The sequence below is a fragment of the Doryrhamphus excisus genome, linkage group LG5 (assembly GCF_037039965.1).
Source record: "Doryrhamphus excisus strain RoL-2023G ecotype Guam linkage group LG5, RoL_Dexc_Guam_v1.1, whole genome shotgun sequence".
In the NCBI taxonomy this organism is placed as follows: domain Eukaryota; kingdom Metazoa; phylum Chordata; class Actinopteri; order Syngnathiformes; family Syngnathidae; genus Doryrhamphus; species Doryrhamphus excisus.
The window spans coordinates 17,259,369-17,276,880 of record NC_136361.1 but is presented as its reverse complement, the minus strand read 5'-3'; the positions used below and the strand labels follow the sequence as shown (position 1 = coordinate 17,276,880).

General features: G+C 43.8%; 1 protein-coding gene across 2 annotated transcripts in view; it reads left to right on the top strand.

Annotated features, from left to right (window-relative positions):
• The first annotated feature begins 1,466 nt into the window (after nucleotides 1-1,466).
• Nucleotides 1,467-17,512, top strand: part of LOC131105216 (forkhead box protein O6-like) — a 159,240-nt gene continuing 143,194 nt past the window's right edge. For both annotated transcript variants that reach the window (XR_013627408.1, XM_058053104.2), the window contains exon 1: nucleotides 1,467-2,847. Coding sequence is in view for 1 of the 2 variants with exons in the window: in XM_058053104.2 (XP_057909087.2) it covers nucleotides 2,356-2,847 (492 nt within the window). In the remaining variant the exon portion in view is untranslated. The remainder of the gene's footprint in view (nucleotides 2,848-17,512) is intronic.

Below are 17,512 nucleotides of genomic sequence, written 5' to 3'. Positions count from 1 at the left end.
TAACATTATGACATTTTTTTTGGCGGCACGGCGGTTGAGTGGTTAGCGCGCAGACCTCACAGCTAGGAGGACCAGGGTTCGATTCCACCCTCGGCCATCTCTGTGTGGAGTTTGCATGTTCTCCCCGTGCATGCGTGGGTTTTCTCCGGTTACTCCGGTTTCCTCCCACATTCCAAAAACATGCTAGGTTAATTGGCGACTCCAAATTGTCCATAGGTATGAATGTGAGTGTGAATGGTTGTTTGTCTATATGTGCCCTGTGATTGGCTGGTGACCAGTCCAGGGTGTACCCCGCCTCTCGCCTGAAGACAGCTGGGATAGGTTCCAGCACCCCCCTCAACCCTTGTGAGGAAAAGCGGTAGAAAATGAATGAATGACATTTTTTTGTAAGATTGTGACTTTTTCTTGGTAAATTACAACTTCACTCATAAAATTACCTACCGCTTATCCTCACGCTGGAGCCTACCATACATTCATACCTATGGACAATTTGGAGTCGCCAATTAACCTAGCATGTTTTTGGAATGTGGGAAGAAACCGGAATACCCGGAGAAAACCCACACATGCACGGGGAGAACATGCAAACTCCACACAGAGATGTCCAAGGGTGGAATTGAACTCGAGTCTCCTAGCTGTGAGGCCTGTGTGCTAACCACTCGACCGCCGTGCAGCCTACATAATGGTGTTAATATTAAATTTTTCTGTCTTTTCTGACTTTGTCACATTGTTGCCTTTATTTTGACTCTTTTTGTCTTGACATTATGGTCGTGTCTTTGCAATTGAACTATATTTCCTTTTCTCGGTGGTCCTTATCTTTCATGTTGACTAAAATGTATGCATTGTGAAAGTGGAGCTTGGCTTCCAATCAGTTTAGAGCACCTGTGGCAGCAGCAGGCACGGTGGCTGATGATGGAGGTCAAGAAGGAGGAGGAGGAGGAAAGCCAAGCAGCATCTCACAGGAGTCCGCTTAGATTCTTTATCATGTCTTTTATTTCCTCATTTTTGCCTGGAGTGCGTCTGTGGACATTTCATTTTGTTAATATATCCCACTTCCAAAAAGACCCCATTTTACCTCACCTCTTCCGGATTAAAATCTAGGGTTACCTAATCTCTCTTAATCTGAGCTAAATCTGTCTAATCGTCATAGAAAATTACACTCACTGGGGTATATAGCCCGCCAAATCTGATGAGGTGAAACCTGCAGCTCCCTCCGGTCCCCGTGGAGGACATTTGGACGTTGGACACCCAGTCACGCACAAAGGCGCAAATCCCCCTCTCTATTTTATTATTAATTTAATTTCTTTGTGCACACATGGAGTGGCAGTGTGCACGAATACAACCCCTTGTGTAGTTGTCACGTTGTTTTTTCTCTACCCCCCCCCCCCCCCCCCCCCCCCCCCCCCACACACACATATCAGGGCTGCTGGGCGTGGAATCTGGCACACACAAAGCGACGCTGCGCCAGAACGAACATTCACAAGGCGGCTTTTTGATTGAGGGATTGAAGGGGGAGAGAAAGAAGGCGGAGAAAGAGAGAGAGAGAGAGAGAGAGGAGGTAAGAGTTGTGGATCTCAATGTGATATCACGATGGGGAGTGTATCGATTCTGTGAGCGCGCTCCACAATTGGCAGCATCTCTTCCACTCCACGACCACGGTGCGCGTCACACACTCTTGTCTCTTTGCGTGTCACCTTTTTATTGTATGTGTGTGTGTTTGTGTGTGTGGAAATCTTTTTAATTCAAGCTGACGGAAGTGAACGGCATTTTCAATCTCTTGTCTGAGCTTCGTGGAAGCGTCACGCCTCTTCATTAAGAATTGCAGACACTTGTGCGCCGCTGACTTGCTCCATCACCCTTGGAAGAGAATTGAATAATTTACGCCACAATCACGCCTCGTCGCCTTGCGTGGATGCTCCGCTGATCTTTTTTTTTTTTGCCTCCTTTTCCCGTACACCTTCCTGGAGGATTTCTCGAGCGTTTGAAGAAGCTGCGCACGCATCTTAAATATCATCTGTTGCTGCTATACCTACCGGAGGAAGAGGAAGAGGAGGAGGAGGAATCTGGAATCCGATGATGAAGACAAGGATAAGGAAAGGATAAAATGGACGAAAAGGTGCTGTTACTTTTATTGCTGCTCCTGTCCTTGCACGCCGTAATTCCATTCATTATGATCCGTCTCTGTCGTCGACCCCCCCTCCCTCATTGATCCGTAAGTTTAATAGCCGTGTGAGCATCTCCCAAGTCACCCAGCAAAGACACGCACGGTTGGGGGAACAAATCGTGGATGTATCCCCCACCCAGCACCACGACACCCCAGCTTTGATCCCCCCCCCCCTCCACTCACTTCCCACTCAAATGTTGATGATGGAGGACGACGAACTGGACGCTCATCAGGTTGATTCGGATTTTGAGCCGCAAAGCCGGCCTCGCTCCTGCACCTGGCCGCTGCCGTGCCCGGAGGATTTCCCCCCCGCCGCCGCCGCACACGAGGTGAGCGGCGGGGGGCTTCCGCTAGCCGGCATCAAGGTGGAGCCGGAGGACGTGCCGGCGTGCCGAGCCGCGCTTCTCGGTGGAGGCGCACTGACCGGCGATCTGAAGCATCCGGCCGGCGCCCCGGCACCCGCCGGCGCCACGCACCCGTGCCTCGACGTGAGCGGACCGCTGCGCAAAGCCAAGTCGTCACGTCGGAACGCGTGGGGGAACCAGTCCTACGCGGACCTCATCACCCGGGCCATCGAGAGCACCCCGGAGAAAAGGCTGACGCTGTCGCAGATTTACGACTGGATGGTCCGCTACGTGCCCTATTTCAAGGATAAAGGCGACAGTAACAGCTCGGCCGGATGGAAGGTAAGACTAGCACGCACACACACACACACACACACACACACACACACACACACACACACGCCTTTGTTAGTCCGCCTGTCATGCACCGGAAGGTGTGAGAGGTCGTCGTGCTTCATTAACGCGGCCGATCCTTCTAATAGATCATCGATGCTAGATTCACTTATCGGCTGGAGTGGCGCCTCTTGCAGCGTGTGTGGAACAAGGCTGGCAGACTGGATAGTTCACCCCCCCCCGCCCCTCTTTTTTTTTTTTTTTTTTTGGATAACGCCCGCATATCACCCATACAGAAGAAATAAGTACATTAGTACACCTTTGGGGAGTAATCAGGGATTTGTCAGTGGTGGTGTAGCTTTGACACTTTTCAGATTAGAACCTCTATAATCCCCAAAAGATTCCCACTAGGAGTCCATTTTTGTTTCTCTTAATACATTCATTTAACCCATGTGACCTATTACCTGGCTGAAAGGTGACTGTTTAGTATATTGGTATCATTGAACTATGGATACTTTAGGACCCCGGAAAATAAGTGTCCCTTTACCGTTTATACCCCTTCCAGGAACAAAAACAGTACAGGTGGTTCTCAGTTTATGACATAATATGTAACATTTTGTGGTTGTGACAGCACTCCCATAAATTAATTGAAAATAATAAGTAATTTTGGCCAAATCCGTAAAAACAAGACTCGAATATAGTATATAGAATATATATATCAAATATAGTGTGTTCCTGCGCAGCCAGACCGAGGAAGAAGAATATATATATGAGTTAACTTTTTGGATTTCACTGTCGGCAGTGCGACAAAGAAAATGAAAGCCATCGTCATGGAAGCGTAAACAAACATCACAAAAACCTCAAAGAGGAAAACAGCAACCAATATTAGCAACTCTTTTGGTCCCAACCTCTACTGCCACGACCATTATTAAGGGTATTATTGAATGCTAATGAATAATAGAGGGGTCATGGATTCTGTGCACTGTGACAAGGAGAAGAGGTTGTCTTTCCAGACTAGCATGGGACGATATTTTTAGAAGGTACATAGATTAATTCTCTTTTATTACTATTTAGTTTAATTCTTGGATTAAATCTTTTATGACTGGATTTTATATGCCCTATACAGAACATTCATTTATACATTTTCTACTGCTTTTTCCTCACGAGGGTCGCAGGGGTGCTGGAGCCTATCCCAGCTGTCTTTGGGCGGGAGGCGGGAGACTGGTCGCCAGTCAATCACAGGGCACATATAAACAAACAACCATTCACACTCACATTCATACAATTTGGAGTCGCCAATTAACCTAGCATGTTTTTGGAATGTGGGAGGAAACCGGAGTACTCCACACAGGGTGGAATTGAACCATGGTCTCCTAGCTGTGAGGTCTGCGCGCTAACCACTGGACCACCGTGCCGCCCCTATACAGAACAATTTATGTGTAAGTTCTAATTCACACTACACTAAAACCTGACTTCCATCACAGTTTGGGAATGGAACTCATTTCTAAGAACCACCTGTATAAGAACCAAAGTTTTTTTTAGGGTAAAAAAGCAGTTTATTCGCTGACAACCCAGTTTGTGGTATTATTTGTTAGGGTTACAATAGACCTGAAATATACTACTTCTGTATGATCGATACTTTTGAGGTTTGGGCTTCTATATATTAAAATAAAAATGACTATGACTTCTAATGTTGTCACAAAATGTGCATTTAGGTGTCATTAGGTGTCCATAACTGTCACTCCAAGTACAGTATATATTAAAATAAGTATCGGATATAAGTCTATGTCTCTTCCGGGACCAAGTACAGCCAAATAATTAAAGGTTCTCAAGCAGTTACAATGTCAAAGGTACAAAAGCAGTACATTTCTTCAGCGACAAGTCAGTGATGGTGGTATCAAGGTACTTTTACAGCTCTCGCATTTGAAATTGTGACCTCAAATGTTTAAAAATATACCTATGACACCTCGTTGGTGCATCCATTACTGTCCCTGTGCCAAAGTCTGGTCAAAAAAATCAAAGGCCGTCGAGGGTAGAAAAGCAGCATATTGCTTCAGTGACAAGCCATTGTGATTGGTGGTATTATGGTACTTTTAACGGTGAAAAAAAAAGACCTCAAAAGATACTTCCTCTGTACCATTGACACTTTTGAGATTAGTACCTTTATCTTAAAAAAATAGGGCTCTGAAGTCACAGCAAGAAAATAGCAGTGAATTAGGTGTCAGTTACTGTCTCTCCAGGTACATTGTACATGAACTGTACTGCATACAACATCTATACCTCTTCCATGAGTAATAATGGTATAATAGTGGTCAAAAGCAGTACAGTGATCAGTACATCACGGTTTTGAGCACTGCTCCATAACTCTATTGTGGTTTTTAAAAAATGTATTCATAAATAATTGCTCTTTCTTAGTTGACTAGGGCTTATTATTAGTCAAAAATATTGTAGTATGTAGTACTATAATGTTACATTGGCGAGATATGATGTCATATTTCATTACCTTCACACTGCATGGAGTCAGCCATGACATGTCCGACAAGTTTTAGGCTTCTTGCTTTGTCCTTATTCTCCACTGCATTTGAAATACTTTAAGTTTAGAACAAGTACATTGGAGAGGCTAAATAGTTATCTCGGTAGTTAGCGACGGTCGTCTCTTATGTGAGCCTGTAGCCTGTGCAATGTGGTGTAAACAAAGAATATGAGTGTAACGGTGACTATAGGGGTGCTACTTCATATCTACAGGGCTCTAATAAAGTTCATTCATTCATTTTCTACCGCTTTTCCTCACGAGGGGTGCTGGAGCCTATCCCAGCTGTCTTTGGGCGAGAGGCGGGGGAACACCCTGGACTGGTAGCCAGCCAATCACAGGGCACATATAGACAAACAACCATTCACACTCACATTCATACCTATGGACAATTTGGAGTCGCTAATTAACCTAGCATGTTTTTGGAATGTGGGAGGAAACCGGAGTACCCGGAGAAAACCCACACATGCACAAGGAGAACATGCAAACCCCACACAGAAATGGCCGAGGGTGGAATTGAACCCTGGTCTCCTAGCTGTGAGGTCTGCGCGCTAACCACTCGACCGCCGTCTCTAATAAAGTATTAGTCATCAACCTACTTTAACCGTGACAAAATAAGACTGTACATTACTTCAAAGCTTCAAATACTACTTTTGATACTTGCTAATGTGTCTGTACTGTTTTGGCCCTGATAGACAGGTACCTTAGTGTCCAGTAATTAGCCCCATGGGGCACATTAGTGCAGATTGCACTCTGAGGCTCTACTACTGTACTTCATATTTCTGACAAGTCATGTACACGTGGCAGTATTTCAATTATTAAAGCAAATAGGACTCTCACACTCGTAGGAGGTTACAGGTCAGCGGCCCACAGCGTGTTCATATTCAAAAAGAAGATGATGATGAGAATCGAGCGCATGTAAAGCACAACCGCTGCCGCCGTCTATCTGTCCGTGAGCCCGGAGTAATCTCCTTCACCCTCCCATGGACATCTCCACATGTTATCAGGCTCTCTTTGTCGCCTTGTCATCGCTCCTGTGGCTATTTGTGCACACAAGAGAAGAAAGAGGATGTGGGGGGGGGGGACCACAAAGATCGCTCACCTTCCTGAGTGCAGATCTTGAGCCTCTGTGTTACATTTGCGTATGAATGGAGTGCTATTTCTATGGTGATGTTAGAACATATACAGAGAAGGCCGCATTGTAGAGCTGTTGGGATTCCTGTCAAATACATGACATGATATCTGGGTTTGGAGGATATCCGCCGCTACAAAGCGGGATTTAGCAATAGCTGCCTCCTTTTTTCTCTTTTTCCTCTCTAATCTCATTATTGAACATGTATTCATACTGCTAAATTTATCCCATGGAACTGTCACATTGTTCCGATACCACGCCGTCTAGGCGTGTCGTGCCTATAATCGAACGCCAATATGCCTGTTAATTTTTCTCTCCTATTTGCTTTCAGCGGGATCTACCTTTTTGTGTTGCAGCGTTGCATAACATAAACTCTACCATTTGAGAGTAAAGACAACTTGGCCTCCTCGACCTAAAGCGCCCAAGCACCCGACTGACACTTTAATCCCGTCCCATTAAAGTGAACTCCGCAAAGGCATGTCTCCAAGGTAGACGTTATTAGTCCTACACTCCCGACTGACCCGGCGAGCAGGTAACTCCTTCAAAGCGCAAGGCCACTTTAGCTTAAGCAACATTTACAGTATGTCTGCGTCTATTTATGTAACTGCAAATTAGAGGGTTTGAAGGTGGCGGTCGTGGGCTATTTCAGGCCACAGAGCAGACGTGTGAGGCCCACTGCAGGTAATGATGGCGGATTAGCTAAGAACATTTAAAGCGGACAGTTCTAATATGTGGGGGTGGCACGGCGAGGCGAGTGGTCAGCGCGCAGACCTCACAGCTAGGAGACGAGGGTTTAATTTCACCCTCGGCCATCTCTGTGTGGAGTTTGCATGCGTTTCCTCCCACATTCCAAAAACATGCTAGGTTAATTGGCGACTCCAAATTGTCCATAGGTATGAATGTGAGTGTGAATGGTTGTTTGTCTATATGTGCCCTGTGATTGGCTGGCGACCAGTCCAGGGTGTACCCCGCCTATCGCCCGAAGACAGCTGGGATAGGCTCCAGCACCCCCCGCGACCCTCGTGTGGATAAGCGGTAGAAAATGAATGAATGAATGAGTTCTAATATGTGGAGGTGGCACGGCGGTCGAGTGGTTAGCGCGCATGCGTGGGTTTTCTCCGGGTACTCCGGTTTCCTCCCACATTCCAAAAACATGCTAGGTTAATTGGCGACTCCAAATTGTCCATAGGTATGAATGTGAGTGTGAATGGTTGTTTGTCTATATGTGCTCTGTGATTGGCTGCCGACCAGTCCAGGGTGTACCCCGCCTCTCCAGCGACCCTCGTGAGGAAAAGCGGTAGAAAATGAATGAATGAATGAATGAATGAACTTTATTAGAGCCCTGTAGATATGATGTAGCACCCCTATAGTCACCTTTACACTCATATTCTTTGTTTACACCACATTGCACAGGCTACAGGATCACATAAGAGACGACCGTCGCGAACTACCGAAAAAACTATTTAGCCTCTCCAATGTACTTGTCCAGGGTGTACCCCGCCTCTTGCCCGAAGACAGCTGGGATAGGCTCCAGCACCCCCGCGAAACCTCATGAGGATAAGCGGTAGAAAATGAATGAATGAATGACTTCTAATATGTAAGCACACGGTCACATGGGGTCGCTTAAGGGGGGGCCAAACAAAACAGGAAGTGGGTATGTTTTCACTTTGATGCACTATGCATGCACTGTGATGCAATTAAGTACGCTGGCTCGTGCAACCGTATTTTTTGTAAATGTTTGCAGTATGAATGAATGGCTAATGAAAGGCCTACTTTAGAGGCTATGCTCAGGATTGACCTTGAATATTAAATTAAAACATGCACCTTCATTTGACAAAGTTCATGTTCGTCTGTGTATACCAATTGAAGCCTCTTTAGTCATACGGTAATTACATTTAGCAGCGGCGTACATGGGAGAATATCATCAACCAACAATAACATTTGCAGATTCACTTTCTGATGTGGAGGAGAATTCGAAAAAAAAAAAAAAAGGCAGCATAATTGTTGGTAAGCTGCTGATGAAATAAAATGAAATGAAGTGCTATAGCTTGGCTGTTTGCGTGGGAGGCCAGTCGGAGGCAGTGTGGAAGGTGGGGGGGGGGGGGATCACGACGGGGGTGGGCAGCTATATAGCCAACTAAAAGCAAAGCAACCTCTAGGGACTACATATTGAACCCGGACCGCACGCAGCAGTTCTGGGAAAAAATAATCCTCAAAGGCGTATTGGGTAAATTATTCCGCCGTGAGTCACGCTGGAGAGAGGAAGGCTGGATCAGAGCACTAGATGAGGGCTTCACCTAGACAGTGCCATTAAGCTCCTATAAATACCTGATGGCTTCTGACTTCTTGGAAGGCAGCATCCTCCTCAGGTCATGACTTCCCAATTACCGTCTTACAAGAGGGAGTTTAGGAAGCGTCGTGCACTTTTGAACCCTTCCTCCCGCCTCCCAGCTGCACTCGTCGCCACAGCAGGGGAGATTAATTGGCTTTGATCAGGGGTCTTAAACACGCGGCCCCGCGGGCCAAATGTGGCCCGCAGGACACTAGTTTCAGGGCCTCGCCTTGATATGAAAGTTTAATGTTAGTGCAGCCCGCGCAAGTTTGATATGGATTCTGTATGGTATCATGTACCCAGAAAAAATTATTACGTTTGATTAATGTTCATGTTAAAGGTTAAATAACTGTTAATAGTTATCCTCCCTATCCGTGTGGAAGTGGTAAGTTTTTGGCTATTTATGTTTAAAGGAAATAACTTGAAGGCTACCGTTTAGGTCACTAGCTCTCTAGTTTGCGAGTTAGCATGTGTCTCAAGACCCTGCAGTTGCGCAATATGTTGTAAATAAAAAAAGTATAAATGTGACTATAGTCGTGTTTTGTCATGTCTACAGGGCTCTAATAATGCTTTGTTCATTTTAATCTGAAAAAAATAATTTGTCTACCCACCAACTATATGTGTTTTTTATTATTTGCCATTTTATTATTATTATTATATTTATTTATTTATTACTGATTGATTGATTTTCTTTATTCTTGATTTGTTTATTTATTTTTCATCTTATTTTGTGTAGAAAAATAAAAGATATTTGAGAACAGTGGAATGTTTTATCAGAGCTTTAGTTAAATTTAAGTTTATTCATTTTTTTGTTTTTAATAAATGCGTTTTTGTTTTTTTTTTTGAAAACCTGATGCGGCCCAGTCTCGCCCAGACCCTAGCTCCAGTGGCCCCCTAGTAAATTGAATTTGAGACCCCTGACTTTGATTGTCCAAACCCCCTAAAATTGAGCAATAATCTGATCTGCTTGCGTGGTTTCAATGTTTTATCCTATGCTATCCTAGTGTATTTATATTGTATGTAGTTATCCAATCAGAAGCATCCATAGGTAAATGTATGATGGGAGGCACATGAGGCTGCGGGAACTCATCAGGGTTGTCATATGTGTTGTGTGTTGTTGGCGCCGTTGCAGAGGGAGGGGCTGTCTACTTCCATAGGCGTGTATGTTCAGTGAGGGTGATTGGCCTGACAGCATGTCGCTGCAGTGAACAGGGCGTCGTTTTTGCTCCTGACTTGCTTAATAGCGGGATTGGAAGTGGACTGGATGGGTGTATCGGCTGAGGTGCACGTAAACTTCATTAATGTCACATAAGTGTCCCCCCCCCCCCCAGCTTTAATATTTGCATGGACAGGTGCTCTTGGATGGTTATGATATTGAAATGTCGACAAATGCCCTCACGTGGCACCTTCAGGCACATGCAATGATTCTCAAATCTGTGTCACGTTCAGCCTTTTGGGTCTGCATTGTAGGGCTTTTCCCGGCATCGGGAGTTGACGAGGGGATTGTGCGGCAGGTTTGGCAACAGTGACAGACAGACGCTCAGACATCCAAAGCTACTAGAGAGTTATTTTTAACACTGCCAACATGCATGTTTGGACCTTTCAGTCTTTAGTAACCTGGAAATTACTGTTTAGTTACCCGTAGGAAATGTCAGGTAAACCGCTTTGCTTACGATGGAACTGCAGTTGAACATGGAAATTGGAATCTCCCTGAGGTCGTAGAGTTCTGTAAGAAACTGTCCAATAGAATAGAACTTTCCTACCTGGTCTCTGAGCATGAACTTCTTGGATAAGTGATGAAAGTTCTTCTAGGACAGGGGTCGGGAACCTTTACTATCAAAAGAGCCATTTTACCACCAAGCTCACCAAAAGAAAATAAATAATAAAAATATAAAATCATTTAAAAACAATATATTTCTTGATTTTATCAGTTTTAACAGCAGAATACAACAAACTGTTGTTTCTTGCTACATGTGAAGCATGCTTCCCCTCCATTCCTCATCCAATCACTAGTCAGAATTCTGCCAGGATTCATTCAGAGTCCGATTTTTAAAAAAACTCATTACCAAGATGCGTACTTTCCTCATTCAGGTGTTAAAAAAACATGCATGTTTGGACCTTTAACTGTAACCTTAAACTGTATTATGGAAAGCAGGAAGTGAACAAATGGAACAGTTACTGATTGTAATTGTCATATGACCTCATACTTTGGTACGTGACAAAAATAAAAAAACGTGAAAAAAAATTATATATATATTAGGAAAGCAGGAAGTGAACAAATGTAACAGTTACTGATTGTAAAAGTACCGGATGGAGGGGTAGGATTTAATAAGCTTTGCTTCTTCCTACTCCTTTTGGACATGTGGAACTGTGAACTGATTATGTGATGCATTCAATTGTAATCTGATGCATGTTCAAATGAAATAAAACCATTACCATTACCAAAAAAAAAAAAATACTTGACCATTGTGAAGGGAGCCACACAAAGAGGCTGAAGAGCCACATGCGGCTCTGGAGCCGTTGGTTGCTGACCCCTGTTTTAGGAAAACCTGAACAGTCCAGTTGTAGTCGATGCAATGACTTGGATAGATAAAAATATTCAAAGGCATTTTTGGAGTTCAACCATAAATTTTGACGTTGCATCAAGCAAAATGTCAGCATATTTTATGAGACTTTAGCTGAGTGAGCATCAAAAAGATAAACCGGAAATGTAAAGAATTACAATGTAACGTTTCGACACAAATGGGCCTCAGTTGACTTACATAATTGACTACAATTGACTTACATAACTTTAGTCGTCAACACAAAACTCACTCAAGAAGTAGCTAAACCCGGATGTTGTAAGGAAGAGGAGAAGGTGATCGATCAACAGTTTCTTTATTTCAAAAACAAAACAGGCTACTGTTGACCAAACCACGCCATTACAACATCAACAACATGTCTGCACGCAGCCACACACACAGTCAGGACTCACGTCACGTTGAAAGACGGTCGGAAATCACAAAACTCTTAACAGTACACATAACTACCAGGTTGCTGGTGCTCTGAAAGTGACTGGCATTTCGTATTTTATGTTACTTTTTCTCTATTTTACATCCTTCGTGTGGTTTGTGTACAGTTTTTGTGATTTAGATTAAAATTAGATATGATTTACGTTTAAGAGCTGACCTACACCAAAACTTGACTTAAATCGCAGTCTAGTAACAAGACTTAGAAGTAACCTTAGAACCACCTGTCTCTCGTCTTGGCTGCTCAGTACAATATGGCTACGCCATTAAAGAGCGAGGATGAATGAGGTTCCATTGTATATGATAACTGATTTAAAGGTTAAGGTAAAAAGGATTTCAAGCGGCAGGGTGTGTTCGGCCACTGTGAATGATGTAACAAGATTTGAGTGTGTAATATGTGTATATATGTGTGTGTGTGTGTGTGTGTGTGTGTGTGGGACTCCTTATGTGCACGCCTGTGTCACTTCATGATTGGCCCGGGAAGTCTGGAGAGACTGGAAACTATCCGAGACATCAGCTGATTCATATTTTATCCTCCGTCTTGGCTCAGGGGAGCGGAGTAATTTGAGAGTGCGACAGACACACACACACACACACACACACACACATATACAGACACTTGCAGAATGAGAGCATATGATGCATGTTGGACAGATTTACGGTGAAGGATTATGAACACCTTACAGCTCCCCTCGGCTCAAGCAGCGCGAGCCAGGTTGAATTCAGGCAGTATATTCGCTTTGAGTCTAGGGTCTGATGATGCCAAGATGCACGTTGTCTTTGCCCCCCCCCTCCTTCCTTCCCTCCCTCCTCTCCCTTGCCTCCCTTGAAGCCTTCAGGCAGCCGTGGCAGTTCATTTCTCACTGAAAATGATTAATGTACATGCAAATTACCAAAGCATGGGCACGCATTCAAATCTAGTAGACAGCAATCAGGGGGTGTCAGTATGGAAAAAACAATGCGAATTTGCCCACTTTGCTCATTTCTTCAATCCAGCCGACATTAAGGGTGTGTATTGGCAAGAATATGGCGATACGATACGTATCACGATACTAGGCTCACGATATGATATATCACAGTATATAATTCATTCATTCATTCATTTTCTACCGCTTTTTCCTCACGAGGGTCGCGGTGGGTGCTGGAGCCTATCCCAGCTGTCTTCAGGCGAGAGGCAGGGTACACCCTGGACTGGTCACCAGCCAATCACAGGGCACATATAGACAAACAACCATTCACACTCACATTCATACCTATGGACAATTTGGAGTCGCCAATTAACCTAGCATGTTTTTGGAATGTGGGAGGAAACCGGAGAAAACCCACGCATGCACGGGGAGAACATGCATATACATATAACATATTATTATTATTATTATTATTAATTTCTGCACACCCTACTTTGTGTAGAAATCAAAAATGTGTCCACACTTCAGCCTTGTACGCCGCCGCAGGGGGGCGGTGTCATGTGCTCGCATTCGGCCATGTTGAACTGTGTTTATGTGTGAGGTCATTGAACGAGACTCGTGAATCTCGTTCATCGTCCTTGCATAATTGACTACGTAAGTGCTGCCACCTAATGATCGGAGGTTTAAATTACAATCAGAAATGAACCTTTGCCGTGTCTGCACTTGAATAAATACTATTTACAGTCTATGATAAATGCCTAAAAATATTGATATCATACTTTTTAATATCGATACAGTATCATGGAACGAAGTATCGCGATATATCGGCGAAATTATATTTTCTTTGATACATCATGTGATGGTTTCCTCCCACATTCCAAAAACATTAATTGGTTAATTGGTGACTCCAAATTGTCCATAGGTATGAATATGAGTGTGAATGGTTGTTTGTCTATATGTGCACTGTGATTGGCTGGCGACCAGTCCAGGGTGTACCCCGCCTCTCGCCCGAAGACAGCTTGGATAGGCTCCAGCACCCCAGTGACCCTCGTGAGGGAAAAGCGGTAGAAAATGAATGAATGAATTAAATGAACATCATGTGATTTCATGCCGTACATCTTATCTGTCTATTCCTATACATTCTATACATTCTCTTTGTCACAAAGGCCACACAAGGTGAAGAGGAGTCATTCCCAAGAGCCTGAGGATGGTGAGCTTCATTGCTCCAGACTGCCTTAAGCAGTATACGCCTCCTCCTAATCTAAGAGGAAATCTCATATCTCACATTATCTCCCAGATAATAGGATAACAATGCCGGATTCCCCCCCCCCCCCTGCTCCTCTCCCTTGAGCTACTTCACAATTCGACAGGCTTGAACTAATTTAGACGTACTTTTCAGCTGAATGGAGCTTGATCGCTTAAAGTGTTTGTGACCAAGCCTGTTAGCCATGGCTGCTTAAAAAAGAAATTCATCAGCAACTGTTGGATGACAATTTTTAAGTGTATTTTATACGTTTTTTTTCAGTTCATTTTTTACTTAAATCAAGTTGTTTTTCGTCCCTATTCTCACATATTCATTCATTCATTCATTTTCTACCGCTTTTTCCTCACGAGGGTCGCGGGGGTTGCTGGAGCCTATCCCAGCTGTCTTCAGGCGAGAGGCGGGGTACACCCTGGACTGGTCGCCAGCCAATCACAGGGCACATATAGACAAACAACCATTCACACTCACATTCATAAAGAGAAAAACCCATACATGCACGGGGGAGAACATGCAAAGTCAAACCACCCATGGAGGAACACTGTGTTCTCGGGCAGGGTAAAGCCACAATCCCTCTGCTTTGTTTTGAAACTTGAGCGATTGGCTCACACGAGGGAGGCGTGGCTTTCTTTTTTAGTAAGTGCCCAGGCAGTTTAAAATTTTTTGTCATAAATTTTTTTTTTTTTTTTTTGGGTGGAGTGGTTGCAAAATCCTTCCCAGCTGTAGGGACAGACATGTGTTGCTGTCTGTGTAAAGTTTGATGTCACGGACATTTGATGGCGGGGGGCGATTGCCGCACGATTGGTTACTTTCTGCGAAATGCGTTGAAATTGGGGCATGGAAGGAGGGGCAACAGTTGAGACGGGGTTGGGGCGTTTATGAGTCACGCCAGTTTCTGCTGGATGCACTTGGGGGCCTTCCATTCACCACACACACACACACACACACATACACACACCACATCTCAATAAAATAGGAATAAACATCCCCCGTCCCTGCTCATTATCCTGCAGCTACTCTTCTGGTACCAGTAAAAATAGGACACTGCTTGTCCTAGTGGCTTGTAGTGCCGCCCCCAGCCCTGTGGTACATTCCAAAGAATTGAAAAGGGACTATTTTAGGAAGCAATGTGACTAAAAACAAGTACTTTAATTCACTGATTTGTCATTGGTTCATTTCTGTGAAGCTTCTGATTTTATACTTATATCAAGCAATGTTTAAAGTTGGCTGCACGGTGGATGAGCGCAGGGGACCCGAGTTCAATTCCACCCTATGTGTGGCGTTTGCATGTTCTCCCGTTTCCTCCCACATTCCAAAAACATGCTAGGTTAATTGTCGACTCCAAATTGTCCATAGGTATGAATGTGAGTGTGAATGGTTGTTTGTCTATGTGTGCCCTGTGATTGGCTGACAACCAGTCCAGCTGACTTAGGGCGAGAGGCGGGGTACACACTGGACTGGTGGATGAGTGTGAGTCCAACTGTGTTCTTAATGTATTTTAATGACAAATGTCCTTGTTAGCAACCTCTTCGCATGCAAGTACGTACATGGAAACAGGAACCCGAAGTCAACTCTGTTTGTCTATGATGTCATCAGTAGTTGGCTGAAAATGTTTTTCCAGTTTTCCAATCACAGCTTTACCTGCATAAAACAATTCTAAATGCACATAATTGATGAATGAATGAGATAAATGTTTGCTTCTACCTTCATTGAAGAGTATTACAATGTTCCTAACGAGATCAACACGGACGCCATCTTTGTATTTTTCTCGATTTCAATCTTGTTTGTCACACTTTCAGCTTTCTTTGGCTCCATTTTTGGTTATTGAGGCGAGAAACACCATTTAATTCAACTCATAGCAAAACAAAAGGTGCTGTCCGTGTTGATCTCGCTGCCACATCATGTCTTTGGCAACAGCCACCATCATTAATGTGTATTTACGATATGCATTTTGAATTATAAAACTGTAAAAACATTGTGTTAAACGGGACCTATTATGATCGTTTTTCGGCCCTTTGTAAGGACTCGTATAGAGCAACTACACACAATAACCCGCACAGAAAGCTTTCTAGGTTTTCCAGAATCTGCACCTATTCCAGCTGTATTTCCTTAGTCTGTTTTTTCCATCTACCCAATTTATTAGCGGCGCCTTATGCTGCTATATTGCAGGTGAGCGTATAGCTACTAGTGATATGCAATACCACTCATTGAGTATTGAGTAAAGTTAAAGTATATGTCATACTGCTACTTTGTGCAAATTCAACTGATGTTTATGACTTTTTGAACCCTCTCATATACAAAATACCACAGAATGGAATACTACAAAATACTGTAAGTGTGTGCATCTGATTACAAACACAGAGGTCCAAGAAATGCTCAGGTCATTTGTGTGTAAAAAAATTAGAGGGAACATTGGTTCCAGTGTATTTGTAATCAGATTTCTTGGTACGTACCGAGTCACATGGATGACATTAAGTGACATACAGGAAGTCTTCATCGAGCGTTTGACTAGTGGAAGTCATAGGTAGCGATAGTGCCAAGGAGAAACCAGAGCTTGAAAACCCTTTCTAAATTCATTCATTCATTCATTAATTTCCTACCGCTTTTCCTCACGAGGGTCGCGGGGGTGCTGGAGCCTATCCCAGCTGTCTTCGGGTGAGAGGCAGGGTACACCCTGGACTGGTTGCCAGCCAATCACAGGGCACATATAAACAAACAACCATTCACACTCACATTCATACCTATGGACAATTTGGAGTCGCTAATTAACCTAGCATGTTTTTGGAATGTGGGAGGAAACCGGAGTACCCGGAGAAAACCCACGCATGCACGGGGAGAACATGCAAACTCCACACAGAGATGGCCGAGGGTGGAATTGAACCCTGGTCTCCTAGCTGTGAGGTCTGCGCTTTTCTAAATTTTGCTGTAGAAATGCATTTTTTCCCCAAACTATATCAAAATTTGGACATATCAGTTTCATAACATACTTTTTTCCACTTATCACAGAGCAGAGTGTTTTATATGAGAGTTTTAATAATAAGGAATGCTGTGTTATTGTGCTCATGTCAGTGGAATGCCAAGGCATTTCACTCAACACAGTCTGAATATACTGATACAAGTACAACACTTGGAATACAGTACCCCCCCCCCCAGCCCCCCCAAAAAGACTAATCTGTAATAAAGGACTCATCTTGAACAACCTAGACTGTGTGCCAGAAAGGAAACTCCTCGGCAGCTCTTTAATGCATCGATTGGACAGAATTCAATATCAAGCTCACTTCTGATGTGTGAAATATTTAGGCATGTTACAAAAAAAAAAAAGACATTCAAGCCAAGCACTTTGTGCACATAAAAAAGTCGTATTTTGTTGTCGACTGCACGCGGGCTGTAGATAAAGTGCATTCGCCCTCACGGTGCTAAACTGTTGCTCATTTGTGTCAGTGTGCATAATGCAGGATTGTTGTGGAGTCTAATGCATGCATTTCTCTACCTTCTCTAAATGT